General features: G+C 44.9%; 1 protein-coding gene across 1 annotated transcript in view; it reads left to right on the top strand.

The window, feature by feature from the left end:
• efna3b (ephrin-A3b) overlaps positions 1-20,647 on the top strand; it is a 55,350-nt gene that overhangs the window by 33,205 nt on the left and 1,498 nt on the right. Inside the window, 4 exon segments of the mRNA XM_053433421.1 lie at positions 11,810-11,879; positions 11,881-12,094; positions 13,746-13,811; positions 15,030-15,107. Coding sequence (XP_053289396.1) covers positions 11,810-11,879; positions 11,881-12,094; positions 13,746-13,811; positions 15,030-15,107 — 428 coding nt within the window.

Genomic DNA, 20,647 nt, shown 5'->3' with positions numbered 1-20,647 from the left:
AAGCAGTAAGTCACAGTAAAGCTGCAGCGTGTGTAGAGACACATGTAGTCCGCCCACACACCAACACAGACCAGAAAAAAAAACGAATTTATCAGCTTTGGTGAAATTACTTTTTCAAGTCTGTGATACTGTCTGATAGAAGTCCCTTGTCATTTCACTTATTCACAAATTTGCGTAGGACGTGGAAACATGTTGACGTGTTTGTGATCGTCTTTTATGCAGCTTGCAAACAAAAGAAGATCTGTAACTTCATATGTGAACATCTGGATGTGCAGGAAGATGTTATTTCTGATATTTGTATTTACTACATGCGCCACACACAGACACACACAGACACACAGACAGACACACACACACACACACACACAGACACACACAGACACACACAGACACACACACACACACACACACACACACACACACACACACACACACACACACACACACACACACACACACTCAAGGTCCACATGAAAGCACATTTTACTGACTGTCACATGATGATGGACAGGTTGCCACCACACGGAGAAGCATATTGACTTTGAGTGAGAAAGGGAGCGAAAGTGAGAGGGAAAGAGAGAGGGAGGGCAGGAACAAGAGATTGACAAGCCAGCAGAGGAGGACTGAAAGGGAGGGAGAGGTGCCGTCGGAGGAGGAGGAGTGCGAGGACGTCAAAAAGATTGAACCTGAAATGAAAAATTGAACGAGAGACAGATGGAAGGACACTGATAAGGATGGAGAGACAGAGGAGGAGAGGACGGCAGAGCAAGCTGATACTGAGGGGAGAGAGAGAGAGAGAGATGGAAACAGGAGAAGGATGTTGCACTGATAGACTGTCAAGTCTGACAGAGTCGGCTCATGTTCAGTGGAGAGAGTCGGCCACATCATAGAGCACTGACACCGACACTCCCAAACAAACTGAGGCTTGTGAAATCAGCTTGATGTAGATCTTAATGTGGGGAATCACATTTTCCTCAGCTACACATCGGTTCATCTTCTTTTTAGCTTCCTCTGCCACGAAGCAACATGTTTCCTGTTGGCGTCCGTTCACAAGCTCAACGTGTTTCTTTGCCAACGTCATCAGTGTTCGGCTCTATTTTCTTGTTACTAGCGTTTGTATCGAGCTTTGCAGGATTGTAGGAGTCTGACAGGTAATGTAGTGAGTGTGAGGGGGGGGCAGGCTGCACTCAGAGACCAGGGTTGACTGGTTATATTTTCAGGCCCGCTTATGTCGGAGGAAAGACGTCTGTGACGCAGAGTTTACAGTTGGATGTGCAGCAGCTGCCCCGCCACGCACTCAGCTATTGAGAAATACTGCACAGAGTCAAAGTTTCCATTCTGAGTGGATCACCACTTCTGAGCCTGTGTTTTGGATTTCATGAGTTCAAATCTGGCATCGATAAAGTTTTGGCTCATTCATCACCGAGCAGAACCTCCTGCCACTGAGGAAGAAGGCCTCAGCGCCGAAACATCCGCGCTCCGCTCGTCTTTCATGTCCCGCTTTGATTCAGAGCAGAAACAGAAAACTGTTGAAATGAAGTGAGTCTGAATATTGTTTTTTCTTTTTGAATGCACAGGGTTTTTCTTCTTTCATTGTTTCACTCCATGTGTCTCAATCCGCCTGCTTTAATTTCAGGCCTTTGTGACCCAGTGCATGTGAATACATTGAATTAATTCCCCTCGTCACGTTGCATTAACAGAAAATCCATAATGCCTGAAATGTTAGAGCTATATGTCATCTTCTATCTGACAAGAATACTTAGATTAAACACTCAAAGACTTAAGGCTGGAGCCTGCTTGTCTCAGCAAGTGTACGGTGTGTGTGTGTGTGTGTGTCCATCGGTCTTTGCCTGAGATAAACAGAACTTCTGTTTTTTTCTAAAACCCATGTGCTTGCTCTGTTCCTGGCCTTGTTGCACGGTGTGTTTGTCTCTGTAGACGTTTTCAGATATGAAAGCAGGGTCAAAATATTTTCCGGAGCTTGCCTCTCACATTATGAACCAGATTCTCCGGGTCAGGCACGTTCATAACAACAGGACAATGTCCGGAACTTTCAGGCGAGGAAGGCTGGAGCCTGCAGGAGGCAGGACATGATGTTAACAGTGTTTGTGTTCACAGGTCATCGACACAGGCTTTGGCCCCCATCGTAAAGAAGCGCTCAAATCTCGTTGTCATTCCAATTTGACCTCTTTGCCTTGTCCGTATGATTGTATGAATCCACTTATTCGTCTTGAGCCATTTGTTTTGCATCGGTCCCATGTTAGAAATGTCATGTCACCTACTTGCTGTGATTTTTTCAACATTTTCCTGCTGTGTTTTGGCCATTTTCGAAAAAATTCTACTTGGAGGCGGGCAGGAAAAGTTTCGGAGCAATTGACTTATTTATGCTGTTTGCGTCCTCGGGGAAATTTCTGAAAAATATCCAGACTTCAGTGCATAATGTCAGAAAGCTGCAAAAAGCGAAACAGGTTGCAGAGACCTATTCAAGGCAGATCCAACTTCTCTCTTGGCTCCTGGTCAGTTGAACTTTATTTAACAATTTAAAGCAAAACAACTGAAATAACAGTTTCTATATTTTAATAAGATGTTCAAGTCCTTTCACCTTTGAATGTCCACTCTAGCCACAGACCTCCGGATCCGGCTTCTCGTGCAGAACGCCACCTATTAAAATGTTGCCTGTCCCCCTTGGTAACGTTGTGTTCCTAGCCTTCATTCTCTGTGCAGCCTCACTGGAGTTCACAGAGTTAGCCACAGTAATAGCCCATGATTAGTTATAATGTGGAATCGTAATAAGTGGTACTTAATTAGCCATTAGTGAGACAGGGGAGAGATGGTGGATAAAAGGGGGAATAGATGGGTTTTCGCACAAAGCAATGAACCCCTGTAGCCCCCCCCCCCCCCCCCCCCCTTTTTTTTTTTTGTTACAATAGCTGCGCAGCTAAAGCTTCTTCTGTCGCCATGGAGACTAATGTTGGAAGCCAGCTGTGGTTTTGTTTTGGGCGCCCATTAGGCCGTGGCTCGGGCGGCTCTGCTCGCCGGCTCGCTTTTCTTTCTGGCTTCGCCTCCCCGGACTTTCAATGGCGAAGAATTTCCTCTCCGTGTTTAACTTGTCACTGATATTTGGACATGGGTCAAAGAATGGTTGGCAAATCATCCGGAGCCTTTGTTTTTACTCTTTTCCAGTTCTTCTTAGGGGGATCATTTTTGTTACATTAGCGAAGTCGGCCACACCCACACACACACACACACACACACACACACACACACACACCCACCCACTGTTGGCTCGGCACTGAAGAGAAGCAAAGTGAGGTTTCAATAGTTTCCTTTAGCAGCTAATCTCTTCTATATGGCGGGCCCCCCCCACCTCGCAGTTCAAGTAGGTTAAAACGAGCACATGCAGATAAAGAGTCATTTGCAAGTTCTATCTAACCCGGGTCGGCGTGATGGATGGCCCTGCTTCTCATTCCGCTTCGCCCCTCTGCCCTGGCGAGCAGCGTTTTCCTTGCCCGGACCTCGGAGATCTGAGTAATGTTGTTGTTCGCCTCGAGAACAGTTTATACGAGCGCCTGGAGCCCTTTGTCCCCGCGGCCCTGATACCCAAGCCTCCAGACCCTGACCCACACACATCAGTCAGCGGGACGAGGGTGCCATGTGACTCGGGCCAGGAAGTGGGCTGAGGAAGGCAGGGGAGAAATCATTGTTATGCAGCAGATTGATCAGGTTTCACTGGACTCGGCCAGACTATCAATCAGCCGGACTGTACGCACAGGCGAGTGTGTGTGTATGTGTGTGTATGTGTGTGTGTGCATGCGTTATTCTCTGTGTGGTTGTCGCACAGGCAGGGTCGGGGCCAGTGTTGTGTGTTTGGGGCAGCGAATACAAGAATCAATAGGTGGGTCAGAGGGTAATGTCTCACTGAGTGCTGAGTCTATACACAGCCATCAGACAGGATCACTATCAATCATGGGAGAGCTTAGGGAACATACACTCGCTTTCTCTTCTCCGTCTTGCCTCCGCTGGCCCGGTGTCTGATGGGATCAGTGTTGCTCGTGTAAGGGCTTTGGGCACAGAGACTAGAGGGAGAGGCGAGGGAACGGAGGGATGGAGCGAGCGGCCCCCGGCTGGAGGGATGGGAGCAAAGTGATGGGACAAGGAGGAGCGATTGGTTGGTTTTGGCAGAAAAGTGGTGAATGACACTTGGGCGTGTGAGGAGTAGAAGAGGAGGACAAACTCCTTGGAGCGGAAAATAGGCCGTGTGGGTGGGATGGTGCTGACGATAAATTAGAGTTGAAGACAAAATCAATAGACACGTAAATGAAGGTAAAGACTGCAAGTGGCCGACTCGTTCACAGCTTAAACAACATTTTTCTCAATCGAAGTGTTGTGCCTCTCCTCCTTCCTGTTCTCCTCGCTCATTCTTTCATCTGCCCACATCTCTGATCTCCACCGCCTCCTCTTTCTTCTTCTCTCCGTCTGCTTCCTCTGCACGTGTTCCGGCCTCGGCTTTCGACATCTGCCGTTTCACGCAGTTGTTCGTTTTCTTCTCCTCGCGTCCATCCATCTCTTTCAAACCCACAAAAGGCAGCACGCGTGATTGATCGCAAAAACACACATGTGCAGGAGAACACGCTCGTTGTATCCGTGCATAATGGCACGGGAGCGTGTCTGTTGAGCGCGGCTCTTTGTGAAGGCAAGACAGCTCGGTTCAAGGGGCTAATAACGCCTGCCATTAGGCTTGGTGCTGCTCGAACACTCTCTCTCGCACACTACATGGTCAATATCCACGGGCAGAGAGAAAGGGAGGGGATGATGGATGGAGGAAGGAGGAAGGAGCCGAGGAGGGGAAATAGAGTGTTTAAGAGCATGATAGAGAAGTGAGAGGAGAAGAGAAATGAGGCAAACAAGGGGGAAGAAAAGAGGGGAGATGCAGAAAGAGATATTTGGAGAATGCTCCTGGTGTTGTTGGATCATGTCAGTGTGTGTGTGTGTCTGTGTGTGTGAGGCCTGTACGCTGTAAAACTTTGATCAATTACCAATGATGAGCCATCACTTCGCAGGCAGGACAGTGTGTGTGTCTGTGCGTGTGTGTGTGTGTGTGGCGGCCTTGAGAGAAGGCAGCATATTCCAGTCTGTTGGACACGCTCGAGACAGGTATTGATTTCAATGGGTAGAATTTAGAACCTACTCAACCACTAAACACCCCCCCCCTCTCTCTCACACACACACACACACATACACTCACCTGCAGACACATGCATGTTCCTACTGAAGTCCAGAGGGACGTGATGGAGGGACAGACAGAGGTAGAGAACAAAGAGAAGAGCCGGTCACGCCTATCAAACGCTTCAATTTCGTCCAATTTGGAATTAGATTGCATCGCAAAGGGGCACATATACATACACACACACACACACACAAACACACACGTGCTCTTTTAATCTCTTGTCTACACGATTTCTCTATTCGCAAGCTTAGAAAACGGGGAACAAGGGAAAGATGCAGGTAGTGGAGATAAATCAGAGAAAGTCAGAGGATTTACAAAGGAGAGGATTCAGTAGGTAAGACGTGTGTGTGTGTGTGTGAGAGACGAGGACCTCAGTCATGCTACAGGTCTATGGGAGTCTCCATTCAGTGGGGGAGCTATTCAATTACAGCCCGCGCTCCGCCGGCTGATTGGAGTCCTCCCGCAACAATGTTAGCATCTCTGTCTCGAGCCAAGATGGGATTAAGAATTCCGGCCTCAGGAGGCAGCGTGGCGTTTTAAGTCCTGATTGGCAATCACTTGTAACACCCCTGTTTTCATTTGTAACCCTGCTGGACAGGTATTAATCCGACACAACCTCGTGCCCTTCAGATGTGTCTCCTTTGATTTCCTTAACCTTGATTTATCTGCACGCGTGTCTTTCGCAGTCGGCTGAGGCTCACGGTCACAGACACGTTCACCTCTCCAGGTTCTTATCAGCACTGAGGAGCTGTAGTCTGAAAGTACTACAAACCCTGGACACCTAAATTATCAATTTGTCTGGTAATGGTCTAGTTTCAAGTCTTAAGGATTTTTTATCTTACAAAGCTCAGTGAGGGAGACTTTCGTGAATCGTAAGTAGTCACAAAAGCCAATATTAATATATGAGAATTTAACCATGTGAAAAAGACTTCTACATTTATAGAAGCCATATATATGGAACCGCTGTGACGCTTGTTCACACATAAAAAGGTTGTTTACAGTGAAACGACATATCAAACACAAATCAACTTTGACAGCGTGTGGGTATTTTCTATTTGTATTCAAGCTCTGCTGCTGAGGTACCTGCAAGTGTTGCGCTGATTTTTTTAATGTGTTATTTGACAAAAATGTGATATGTGAATATTGTTCTAAAGGAGTAGCTACATTAATTTATTGTTTTTACAGGCAGCAGATTGCAAAAGCTAAATACAGCATTGGACAATTACGGTTATATGGTAAATAAACTAATAATAGACTATTTATATAGCGTTTTTCCAGTCTTATCAAACAGTCAAAGAGTTTTACAGTACGACCTACAGGACGACCCTCCACAGTGACCTTTGCCCCCTGGTGGGGATGAAGGTGATGAACATTAGAAGCAGCTGCAAACTTCCTCAATAATCCAACAAATGCAGCAGCAGACCTTCACAATTCAAAATGTCTGCTGTCAGGTAACGTCACCTACTGTGTAGAAAGAGGCTCATTAATAAATCAATAACCTGTGTGAACTCAGTTTATGCATCAAAAAATAAATATTTTTTAATAAAAAAAAGTTCAATCCTGTTATAAGACAAGAAAGTCCAGTCTCCCTCCTCGACTCTCGCCGTCTGTCTCCTTAAACCTTTCTTTCTGGTTTCCATGGCAATGTGCAAGGTCACTAATGAGATGATTTAATAATTCTGCTGTAAAGAGACGCTCCGCTGTATCTGCCGACCTGTAATGGCGAAAGGGTTTAATAACGCTGGGTGCAAAATGGGCCCTTATAAGAAAGAGAAACATTTAGCACCTGAGAGTATCTTGCGAGCTTTTCCCACACGCCGCCCTCTACAGTTCTGATACAGAAGATTCTCCAGGAGAAAGTGCAACCTCCTACTCCTCCTTCTGTTTTCAGGGTGTCTTGTACATATTTATCACAGATGAAGGTCTGACACAATGTGGAGAAAGGTCTGGACACGTGAGACTGAGTGTTTTTCACGAGTAGAGAACGGAGCAGGGGATTGTGGAGGTCAGACGCCTTCACCAGGACAGAAAATGAGTGAGATTTGGGAGGCAGGACATGACGTGTAACTTGAAACTGAAATCCCATGTTTTTGCTCACAGCACTTGGACACCAACAAAGGCCTTTAGAAATAGATATAAAATAGAAAGCCCCTATTGTCAGTGTACAAGAGGGAGCAGCACAGACATTTAGAGGTGCTACTTCTGAAATACCAGCAAAATTAAGGGAAATTTGTTTCTACAATCCGACAAAACAAAAGAAAACAAAGAAATACTTTCAAATAATAGGGGTTACCGATTTGTTCCTGCACGTGAGAATATTGCTCTAAAAAATGACGTGACTATTCATTGAAATACACATAACATCATGAAAAGCTCTTGAATCGTGTTGATCTTTGTCAGCTTCTCACGTGTATGGCACCTTTTTTTTAGTTTTAAGTCCTTTGAGGTTCTGAAGCATCAACACCCACCGCTCGCCTGCTGTGATTTTTCCGCAAATTTTTCAGCTTTATTCTCCCATAGTCTCACTGGGATGTGTTACCTGGGGGGGGGGGGGGGCTCCTGAAAATATCCAGAGCAGCTGCCTGTGATGCTTGCGTTGTCACATACGGGCCCTTACGGATAATTTTCAGGACAATGTGCAGAGTTTGATGTAATCTCTGTAGTGTCAGTATGATTACATCAATACCAACTCTAACTTCTGTAACTTCCTCGTCTGAAGTCTGTTGAGCTCGTGGTCACAGCTCCTCCTTTTACAAAACCCCTCCATCTCCCCAGCGGAGAACTAAAGGAATGATTGCTGTTACTGTCAAAGTGTTTTATTTAGACGCCGCTCCGGCAGGCCAGCCAGATAATAGTGAGGCGGGGGGCGGGGGGGTAACTCTGTGGCATTATGTTGCATACAGCTGATTTATATAGGCTACATACTCTCTCCCTGTGTCTCTCGCTCTCGCTCCCTCCCTCGCCCTCTCTGATGTGATTTTATAGTAGTGACATTGATCCCGGCCCACTTTGATCTTGCTCTTAGCTGTTGCTTCTTCTTCGCTCCCCCCCCCACCCACCCCCCACCCGCTTTCACCCTCCACTCCCTGGTGGCCCGACTCTGCAGCTTTTAACCCTGACTACCCCTCATCTCATCCTATAAATCCTCCTATCGTTTTCCTCCCATCGCTCCGGCGCTGCTTCCCCCTGCCGGAGCCTCGGTGTTCGCCTGCTCTCGGAGTTGTGTTGCTGATGAAACGTCCCGCTCCATCTCTCAGCTCCGGCTTCCAGCAGCTTCAACTAAGGCAGACATCACTTATGAAGGAGGAAATGAGTGGTAATTCCACAGAATAGGGAAGGAAGGAGTCGGAGGAGGAGAGCAGAGGACAGCAGCACACCGTGACTTCTCATAAGCTGCTATATTGAATTTTCAGGCAGCATTAACTCCGATATCATAAAAGGGGAATAAAAAAAAGAAAAATTCTCTTTGGCAAATACAGTTTTGAATCACAAAACCTTGTGCATCCTTTTTTGTCTTGAAACACACTGAAGGAGTATTGTGGTGGAGGTCGTTTGAGTTTCCAAGAAGAAGTTCAGTTTCACAACAGGCAATTTAGATGATGAGCATAAACACTTCTCCTTTTAATAGATGATTTCATATATTTTGCATCAAAAACCTTGGAAGTAATATTCATACAAACATGAATGTGAGCTGAAAACACCCCCCTCCCTTGAAATGCAGTCCAGTGCTCTGTGCAATTAATTAAGTTAAATTAATTAGAAAATGGTTTTTGTTGAGACTAGCACATTAGTTAAGTTCCTGGAATATGTTGTGACTGTGGTGTTGAATTGAACTGCTTAATTTTTTTTTAAACGTAATATATTTTAGGAGAAATTTTGCAATCCAGTAAAACAAATAAAAAAAAACAAGCTCAGAATTACAGCAAATGAGAATCAACCCCTCTCTGACACATGCATTCTAAATTTACAGTAGAATTAGGGATCATTCTGAAATTCCTTCATCTGTGTTGTCACTGATACTGAGAAATACAGTCTGGATTATAAAGGCACCAGTTTGAATCTTTGTATCTCACTTGGTCAAACTGATCAGAGTTGTTTTTTTCTCTATCCATTCATTCCTAACCTAAAGTGAATACATCCATTTTCAGCATTTTCTTTTCTGTTTATTTTATTTCTGGCTTCTCTCAGTACAGTGGTCAACAGGCACAGATGAAAATCATTTCTTGTAGTTTAAACCCTTCCTTATACCCAGAGCCATAGTTTGTAGCCACTTCTGTCTTTTTGCACAAGGCCTGCGAAATGTTCCTGTGGGCCAGGGGACGTCACATGACAGCGCTGAGGCCAAAATAACTGCCCAGCCGAGGGTTGGACTTGACGGCTCGTCTGAAACACAGATTTATTTTAGTTTCTGCCCCGTTTACCTGTAAAAAAAACCTCTGTGCAGAGTTTAATTGCAAAGCTGTGGGTGCAGTGAAGGAGCATTTGGTTTGATGCAACTTCCTGGACGTGCAAACTCATCGTCAGGAAAGAGCCTGCAGAGCTGTGATAGAAAACTATACTTGAACCCACACATCTGATTCTCCACAGCCCAGAAGCTTCAGCCTGCTGTGGGCTTTGATTGATTCTCCTAACAGTCAAGGATTCTGATTCCACTTTTACACAAGAGTGGATTTGCTGTTTAACTCACATTTTTGAATACTCGTTCTTCTGTTGTGTTTTTGTGTTTGGATTTCTCTATCGGAGACACACCTCGTCAATATGTCACGCTGTCAGATATAAAAGCCTGACGGAAGAAAAGGGACAGGCTTTGATGTCGCACACACACCAATGCTTGTTCGCAGACACAAACCAAAGCAGGTGCACACACACACACACACACACACACACACACACACACACACACACACACACACACAATAGACACATGCACAGTGGGAATCTTAGAGCCGGCTTTTATCTTCGAGAAGTCATTTGCTTTCAGATTACTCAAGAGTTGCCCTCCCCTTCATTTTACTCTCTCTCTTTTTCCCCCCATTATCCCTTCATCTTGGAGAATGTGCTTTTCTTAGGTAGCGTAAAACTCCAAACGCCTTCTTTTCCTTGTCTACTCCGCTCTCAGCTTCCCCCCCCCAGCTCCTCCACTCTATTTGCATTGACGACTCCCTGGTGGAACTCATCCCTCGTTTTCTTTCCCTCTCAATCTCTGTTGCGTTCACTATAAACATTGTTTCTTCGTCGCCTTTTACAATTGTTTTTCCAGCACCAGGACGGCGAGAAGTAAATCTGCTCTGCAGGCGAGTAAATGATGCAATGAGAGGAGAGTGGAGGAGAGGAGGGAGGAGGAGGAGGAGATGAGAGGAGAGGAGAGGAGAGAGAGAATAAAGGATGTTGAACAATTAATCTTGCGTTCATGTTGCTCTGAAATAAAGTGAGCAGAGAAAATGGAGAGCAAAAAAAGGAGAGGTTTTGAAGAGAGTGGAGAGAAATGATGGAGAGAGGGAGACATTGGGAACAGTGTTTCGATCTTCATTTAATAATTGAATAATAATCTCCCTGGAGACATGACCTAGAACTGGCAAAGAGGGAGAGGGGGAGCGCCAGGCTGAGGGCGACACACTGCTGCCCCCTTGTGATTATATGTTGTCACCGCCAGAACATTTCACTGCGTGTGTGTGTGAGTGTGTGAACGTGCTCATCGATGTGTGCATGATTTACAACTGCAACCTGTCTCTGTCACACGGATATGGGCCTGTGTCCGTGATGGGGAGAGGAAGAGGGCTTTTGGATGTCAGGAAAGCATCTATTTCACTTTGTCACACAAACTACACACACGCACACATACAAACACGCGCACACACACACGCACTGGCAGACACAGAATCAGACCTTATCTTCCTGTCAGGACAAGTCTTTTTTAGGGCTGACACTGATATATGAGCTTTGGCGGAGGGAGAAACGTGGCCGGGACGTTGACGGCTGACGTGAGCGCAGCGTTGCTCTCAGGTTGATGTACGAGCGCGGGGGTTAGGGGACAATGCTACACTGATACCAGGCGAAGGAGCGGTGGCCCTGGGGCCTTGAGCCCATACTGAAGAGTCAGCTCCGCATTCTCTGCATGCAGCAGCCCTGCAGCCGCAAATACACACACAGACACACACACTCACCTGCTGTGTTTTATTAATAACTTGATAAAACTCGAAAACAAATATCAGTTTGACCCTGGGTGCACAATCAAGCAGAAAGAATCTGAAACACAATGTTGAGGTGTGTGTGTGTGTGTGTGTGTGTGTGTGTGTGTGTGTGTGTGTGTGTGTGTGTGTGTGTGTGTGTGTGTGTGTGTGTGTGTGTGTGTGTGTGTGTGTGTGTGTGTGTGTGTGTGTGTGTAAAATATTAGCACCACAAATTAACTTGGAAACGTGTGTGAAGTACTATCAACCTACTGAATTTTGTAATGATGTTGCTTTTACATTCTAATAAGGAAAAGGAAACTGCTCCAAACTAATTGCATTTTATTTTATTTCTTATATATGTGCTTCTTCTTTGTAATTATATTGACTCCGGCCTTGTTTTGTGTGTTTTCAGTTTGCGCAGGGAGGGCTACACAATGCAGGTGAACGTCAACGACTACCTGGACATCTACTGCCCTCATTACAAACGACAGCCAGCGCATGGTCGGCACCGGGGAGCAGTACGTCCTCTACATGGTCAGCTACCGTGGCTACAGGAACTGCGACCCCCAGCTGGGCTTCAAGAGGTGGGAGTGTAACCGGCCTCACGCCCCCATCAAGTTCTCAGAGAAGTTCCAGCGCTACAGCGCCTTCTCGCTGGGCTACGAGTTCACGGTGGGACAGGAGTACTATTACATCTGTGAGTGGAATCAAACCAACAGCTAATATCATGTCAATTCATATTTATATTATGTGCTATTGTAATGTATGTCCCCAGAACATGAATGGAAAATAACGATAGAATATTCTTGATCCTGAAGGAGGATATTGAGACTAGAGCTGTGATCTTCTGTATGTTAAACAGTTTATTGTTTTTTTTTGTTAAATGTGTTTAACCCAGATAAACCAAAGTTTGTCGCCGGGTAATTTCTGGATAACAAATTGCTGCTTCATGTCTAATCACATCCCCCTGCAGTCAGACGGGCTCATCCATTATCACTACACCATGTGCCAGTATGACACGCATAAAAAATTAACTTTGAGCCTCTCATCAAGCGACTAAAAAACAAACCTTTCATGCTAAAGACAAATGTCTCCTGCATTAAATTACTGTATAATGAGAGATATACTCATTTAACCTACATCTGTTGATGGGAGCTGTCTCCAGCAAGCAGTCGCTCTGCAGCACCACAATCAGAGAGAAGCAGAGAGCTCACTGCAAAGACAGGCTTTCACATTGAAGAAAATAAATCTTGAAAAAAAAACTAACAGTATGAGAATAAAGGGTGTAAAACGTTTTAAGGAGCAAAGACATCTTGAGTTCTCCTCCTTCTGGATCCAAAATCCTGAGAAACTACAAAACTCCGTTTGAATATCCTGCAGATGTAACGACCGCAGTCGACCGAAAACCAAACCACAAAACATTTCTTCCTCCAGTCATTTGTTATTTGCTGGCCGTCTGATATTCCCCCTGTAAAATGACACATACTCTAAAATTAAGACTTTATTTACTACTGTATTCTTGTACCCACATTTCCCCCCCCCCCTTTAAGTGGCCTTAATACTCTGTTCTCAGGCTGTTAATGTTAACTTTATATTATATTACACATTTAAAACAACTTGGTTGAATAAAGAGCTTAACAATGTAGAAGGTACAACAAGAAAACAGCAATCTGTAATATATCACAATAATGATAATGATACAAAAGATTCATACAAATAAGATCAAATCTGCTGGGATATAAAATTTCTCCACCTGAAAGAGAAGAGATAAGTTTTTAACTATAATTTGAAGAACATTAAAATAACCTTAAAAATAACATTTCTTCGTGAGTATTAACTTTTTTCTACTCAAGTTATTATTCATGTTAAAAGAAAATCGATACCAGCAACATCTCAGAAATCAAGAACCAGTCGGGCCATGATATGTTCAGCCTGGTATATAATCTACGTTCAGATTCATCATGTGAATAAATCTGTCACTCACCAGGAAACCTGAGACTGTGTGTGTGTGTCTGCGTTGTGCCGCGTGCTCGACAGCTGCTCACGAGGAGCCCACCACTGAACAACCTGTTCACTACACAACATCTGGGTTGTAGGGTCCAGTGTCCCTGAGGGAGAGAGACACGAGAGACATCTGAACAGAGTTAACCCTTAGCCCCGCTATGACAGTCTCACAACCTGTTTTCTGTTTTTAATACTTTTCTCAGGATTTAAGGGAATCGCAGTTAAAACACTTGATGAGCTTAAAGAGGTCGCTGCTGTTGGACAGAGGGACAAAGTAACTTTGTGTGTCAGTTTTGTGTCTGTGAACAATCACATGATGTTCAGTTGTGCATTCTGCTTCACAGCCACGCCCACCCATCACCACGGCCGCAGCTGCCTGAGACTACGAGTGTACGTCTGCTGCTCCACGGGTACGTCTCTCACTTTGTGTTTATATGTGTGTGTGTGTGTCTGTGTGTGTCTGTGTGTGTGTGAGACCTGTAACACAACGCTTGCTCCCATCTGGGTACAGTCGCTCTAACCATTGCCCTCCCCATCTGTCAGGAACCACCGGGGCTCCTATAAACACACTCACACACACTTACACACACTTACACACACTCACACACACTAACACACACCGGCTGCATACAGATGCATATACAATCTAAATACATTCTAAAAGAGGCAGAGTTATTAATACTCCTGCTGAGATTCCCCTGCAGCATTTTCACTCACACAACAGAACCTCTCTCGCTCCTTCCTTCCCTCTCTCTCCTTCTGTAAGCGGCAGAAAAGGAGCAGCTCCAGCTCCGAAGGCCCTTGTCACTCCTCCCCTCCCCTCCCCTCCCCTCTCCAATCCTCTCCACTCCTCTCCTCTCCTCCCTCCCTTGCTCCCTCGCTCCCTCGCTCCCTGTCAGAATCCATTTATTCCTGTGTGCGGTCAGTGGGTGGCTATGTATATGTAGTGTTAACCTCTCGCTCTTACTCCTGCCATCCTTCAATCTCTTGGCCCTCTCACACTCCACACACACACACACACACACACACACACACACACACACACACACACACACACACACACACACACACTTCCCTCACTGACACACACACACTCCCCTCACAGACACACCCATACACACATAGACACACACACTATCTCTCACACACAGGCTTTGATCCCTGGCCTGTCCGGTCCTTTTAACTTCCACAGCCCTGTAGTGTTAACCTCTCCTCCCTCTTTCACCCGCCACCCCTCCATCTCCGTTGCTCTCTATCCCTTTTCACACACTGCCTCTGTTCAGTTTGATCTGCTTCCCCTCACCTTCCCTCTCGCTCCTCTCCCCCCCCACCCCCCCCCCCCCCCCCCTCTCTCTCACTTGCTTACTCGTTTATTCTCCCTCGCTCTTCCTCTCGGAGCTGCTGCTGATGTTATGGCCTGTCAGTCTGTCCGCTCTGGGGGATTTCTCTTTTCTTTTCTGAACCCTCACACCCTTTGCCTCTCCGCTCTTTCGCACGTTTCTCGTTCAAGATGTCAAGTTGGATGTAATTAAAATCCTCTCGGTCGGAGCAATGGTTTTAGCCTCTTGCTCCCTCACCCGCCCTCCTTTTCTGTCTCACTCACTTATTTCTCTCTCTCTCTCTTTCAGCCTCTGACGTGGACAATGAGCCAGAGCCCACAGAACCAGACTACACACTCAGGCCAGGCCTAAAAATGGATGATATTGGTGAGTCATACGCACACTCACTTAAACTTATGCACACGTGAGTAAGTTGAGTGAGTGTGGATCCGTCCGGCTCGTCTGGATTTCACAAACACAAAGCCAGACTTGTGTTTGTCGTTCAGATCATCCGTCTCAAAGGGAAGAAAACGAATGATTCACTATTTTTAAGCTGACCCATTGAAATCGTTTTCTTTTCTGTTTTATTATCCTCAAATCCCACAGAAGAATTCTCCAACTGCCCCTCCTTGTCTCTGTCACACAGCACCAAAGCCCATTAGTGTCTTCTGAAGATGAAGTAAAAGTACAACTTTTAAATCTGCGACATTATGTTTCCTTTTCTAAATCAAAGATTAAAAAAGGTTTTAAGCATCTGTATTATTTAATGGCTCCAGATAAAATATGATAAGTAATAATTATCTTAATTGATCGCCTGTTGAAAAAATGGAACTCTACAGAAAATAAAAATTATCTATTATATACAGAACACGAGAGGTAAATAATGTATTTGCATCTTTAAACAAATCTTAAAATCTTTATATCATGATCACTGTCCTGTACTGCCTTGTCTTTGATTTGATTTTGTTTGCTGCTGGTTCCTGCAGAGCCTCCTCTCAGGCGGCAGGCAGCTCCGATCATCATGGCCAATCACAGAGTCAGGATAGCTCGTAGCGTGACAGGCAAGAGCAAGGCCAGCAGTTTCCCTCCACCAAGGAGGTTATGTTTTCACCCCAGCAGCTGAACGGATTTCCAGGAAGGATGTGGAATGGGTCAGGGAAGAACAAATTAAAATCTGGTTCGGATCCAGATCTTTTCATTTTCACATCACCTTTTGTTTTTCAACATTTTAACTTATTTCTCAGGGAAAAAAATCATAAATCTTGATGAAATAAATCGGGCACATTTAGGGACCTGGTATTTGCGAGTGTGTGCAATGTGGTGCAGCTTGGTTCAATTGAAGGTGACTGTTGGGCCGTGTTGGGATCACTTGTAGTTAACATCTAGATCTTGCTAAGTGCTTGTTGTTTGTCCTTATGTTGCTGTCGTCAGGAAAACACAACTGCTGCTATCGTGAGGATAATCACACTGAATCTGTTCCGCCTGCAGCTTTATGAGATTTGGCAGCGATTTAAGGGAGAAAGTGAACAGTAAATCAATAAGTGACAGACTACAGGATGATCTTAGAAGATCATGTGGTTGAGTCTCAGTGTTATGACGACGCAGTGCAGCAGCACAAATAAACATGTACAGTTAGCTTGGCCTAGCCGCGCGTTGCACAGCTGGACATGTGGGTATCAATCACCATCCTGTCACAGTGTCACGCTCTGTTCCAAGACTGTCAGAAAGATTTGCCTCGGTGTTGTTGTTAAAACATGTGCACATGCATACCTGAGTGCATGTGCCTGTGCAGTAAAACAGTTTGTTCTCATAACTGTCATAAGGAAACTCATCACTGGCTGCAGCGAATGGCTGCAGGTCCTATGACTTTGTTGATTTACCTCCCCCTCACTCTTTTTATTTCTTTCTTTCCTCCATCGTTCTTTCATCTCGTTTCTCTCTCCCTCCATCTCCTTTCTCCATGCCCTCCTCATCCTCCCCCCTTTAATTCCCATCCTCCATTTTTCCTCCCAGAGCACCAGTAGGAACGCAGTGGAGGGGAAAGCCACTGAAACTCAGTTTATTCACCTTTTGATGTTTGAAATTGAGTTTTTGACACTTTTAACACCTTTTTTTCCTAAATAATATAAATGTTCAGGTCCTATAATGTTCGCATCAGTGCTATCACAGTGGGGGGGGGGGGGGGGGGGGGGAAATTGTCTTAAAAAAACCCCAGATATAATTTAATTACAAAATTAGATTGTGTTTGAATGTTGATTAATGAGGATTTTTTTTATGCGATAACCGATTATAGTTAGTTTCCCAAACTTTTGTTTTTGTCACTGAGCGATGCATATTCTCCTCACGTATTCCCATCACTCACTCTATCCTTCCTCTACAGCAAATACTTGTAAACACTTAAACACTGAAAAAGCAAAGGATGCTCATTATGGTAACATAAAAGATACACTTGAACCCAAATCACGTGTAGAACACACCTAATTACAAGGTACATGAAAAGCACAGATAATTTCCACAGAAGAATAGATGTATTTAATGCACTCGAACAGATAAGGAGAACAGAACACATGCAAATACTGTTAATATTTAGCGAGGGTCTGACACAATAGCCGAGCACAAATCACCGCAGCTCCTGTGGGTCATTTCCACCTGTAGTGCTGTGTTGCCAATTAAATTAATTGGATAACCCGGGTGGTGCGGGAGGAAGTGAGGAAATCAGCGGGGAGCTGTGAAATGAAGTGAAAACAAAGAAGCGGCACGGCTTGCTATTCCCCTCCCTCGTTCTCAGTCCTCCCGACCGCCGATTAGACTCATCACATCATAGCTTTAATTACTGTTATTCAGAATTCACATCAGCGCGTTCGCACGACCACGGGACGAGGTGCAAAGCAGCTCTGTTCAAATCTGCCTGATTACCACGTCTGAACATGTTTAACTAAACCCAATGTTGCAGAGTCATATTCTCCACCTCCTCTCTCCCTCTCTCCCTCTCTCCCTCTCTCCCTCTTTCCCTTCCACTGCTCACAGTTTATTTCCTGGCCGCTGCCCCCTTCAATCAGCGTCTCCGGCTCAACAGTGGTTCCCTCCTGAATACGGCCTCTAGTATTAGATTTCATTTAGATCTCATTTACAACATGGAACGGCGCTAGCAGCTCCCCGTGCAGCCATGTGATTACTGATGGCTTGTCGGTGGGAGGATGCTCATTTACCAGCCCTGTTGGCTCAGGTTACCGCATCTGACGGTCAGGTCTGGCCATTAGCGGCGAAATCAGAAGCTTTTTCCTTTAATGGGGTTTATTGTAGCGATTACCAGTCCTTTTAAGTGACCGTGTGTTTCGGGTGCACTCTGCCAGCACAACAGCAGGTTGGATGTCAGTCGGAGAACACACACAAGAAGTCTGTTGTCTTTTCAACATCTGTAGGAACAGCTGTGTTGTATGTATATTTATGTGATTTATTCAGTAGATATCAAATATCCCATCTTAAGGCCTGTGCTCTTAAATATAAACATTATTACTAAACTGTGTATTTTCTGCAGTGTTCTGACAACACAGATCCCTCACATCCTAAATACACACACTTTCCATGTGCTAATTAAATACCACCTGCTAAATGAGGCTATTAAATCACTGTTAAAGGAAGATTTATACCTGACAGTGCTAATTGATTGTTATATATTTCTATATTGCTCGTAGATAAATCTCTCTTAAATGAGTTGTCTTCCTCCTGCTTATTAGGGATGTCGCAATAGATCTCTAAGCTCCATATATCATGATGGAAAAATGTGACAGATTTTCATTACGAAGCTAAAAGAATGGATCACAGAATCAACTTAATCTTATCAATTATACCCTTCAGTCTATTGCATCTATTCGCTTACTGCCACAGGCTGTAATTAAAATGACTTACACAAACAACGCTGCACTGTCTCAGCTGATCTTTGGGGATATAATGTGCAGATTATCTTAGAAATCAGGTCAGAAATATAAAACCAGCTCGTATTTCAATGTCCTTGTCTGCGACCAGTGCTCGTCCAAACAAGTTCAGACACTTGCTCGTTGTCAGAGACTCTAGGAAAAGATGGACAATCCATCTGCACCCCCTTTGACTTCAGAAATGAAGCCAAAATATCCAGGATGCAAACACCACACATCAGCGATCAGGGATGGAACTGCAGTCGCGAGGTCTTGTCAATACAGGTTATTGACCAATCGCGAGTCAGTCTCAGCTGTCATCAAGATGTGTCACCCTGCTTTACTGCAACAAGTAACAAATTAAAACTAAACAAGAAAAATATGAAAATATGAATAAACATCTGTGTGATAAGAACTACCAAAAATGACATATACCAACAAAGAAAACTTTGACTTTTTAGTTCTGCCCATGTCCCATCTACTAACATGGAGGAGGTGGGGTTTATGATCTGTACTGCAGCCAGTCACTAGGAGGAGATAGAGGCGTCTCTGACTGCGCTGATTTAAATGCTGAACTCAAATGACTTGGCACAAAGAGAACTACTCAGCCTTGTGGCTCTGTCCTGTTACTGAAAGACATCAGTCACTCAGGAAACATCTGACGAAAGACGCTCACATTTGAGTTTTCTAATTTTAACCTGTGTCTCTGTTAATTTCCTTTCAATTAGGACGTTCCAATCATCACAAATGATAACTTTAAGGAGCTTTACCACACAGTCGAATAATCACTTGGCTGACGGTGTATCAACACAATTAAAGATAATTATGTTCATTAAACGTCTAATAGGTGTTCCAGTTTTTATCAAATATAGTATCTTGGATATTAGTGACCTATATTCTATATTTGAGATCTTCAATTGTTTTTCTTACATTTGAGCTCAGTAAGAACACACATACACACACACAGACACACACACAGTGTGTATATACGCTAATGCAGTTGCACCTTATGTTCGGTGCAAAAGTACAGTACACTGCACACAGACAGAATCTTCCATAGACATAAATAGAACTTAATCAGCTTTTTTTTTAATCGTTTTTATCAACATGACTCTGATTAGATTAGAGTGTCTGAACTTAATTATCAGGTGGATGCCGTCTGCGCTCTTGCTCCAAAATGTGCTATACACACACACACACACTCTCACACACACATGCACACTCGCGCGCACACACACACACGCATCAGATAATCACAATGTGCGCCATATCCCCCTTGTTCACACTAATAATTATGTGTGTATCTGTGACAGTTTAGTTAGAGAGAGGGGCAGCATGTGTCGGTGTGTACGTCTGTAATGACACATTAAGTAGAGACTCACTTCAGAACCAGTTGCGTGAGATCCTCCGCTGTCGGCTGTTTGTGTCTTCAACACCACATTCCTCAGTCTGTCAGTGCCGGAGTTGCGCAGCGTCCTGACCCCTCAGCTGCGTGCTCGGTCACAGAGCGGTTACAGAGCGGTCAAAGCGTTTAACCTGAGCGCTGCCGCTGCGTAGACCTCATTAGATCGGCCTGCGGAGCATACCAGAGGCGGCCATCTCCAAAACCAGGTGTCAGCCAGTCATAACTCTGCTGTCTGACCCACAGAGCAGCTGGAAACACGGTGACACTGTACATGGTGCCCAGTGGAAACACTGAGAACATCCTTGGATGCCCTCAGTATAGTTCCTAATCAGCTTCAGCTGACTTCTGTACAGACAGAAAATTGCACCCCTGTCTAGTCTCCAGTGTCATTACTCAGGTGCCTTCAGAGGGTGCGTCTGGCCGCACGTGTGTCTCATGAGTGCAGGCATGCAGCGAACTGTCTGCTGGGTTGTGTCTTGGACTAGACTTCAATGTTCTGTGTGTGTAACCCATGACAGAATACCACAAAGTATTTTGGGACACAACCAGGTGCACATGCAGCTCGTCTGGGAGGAGAGGGGGGGTGTTAAAGTATATTCACAGTGTAT

This window comes from Pleuronectes platessa, chromosome 10, assembly GCF_947347685.1.
Source record: "Pleuronectes platessa chromosome 10, fPlePla1.1, whole genome shotgun sequence".
Taxonomy (NCBI): domain Eukaryota; kingdom Metazoa; phylum Chordata; class Actinopteri; order Pleuronectiformes; family Pleuronectidae; genus Pleuronectes; species Pleuronectes platessa.
This window is presented reverse-complemented; position numbering and strand designations above follow the sequence as displayed.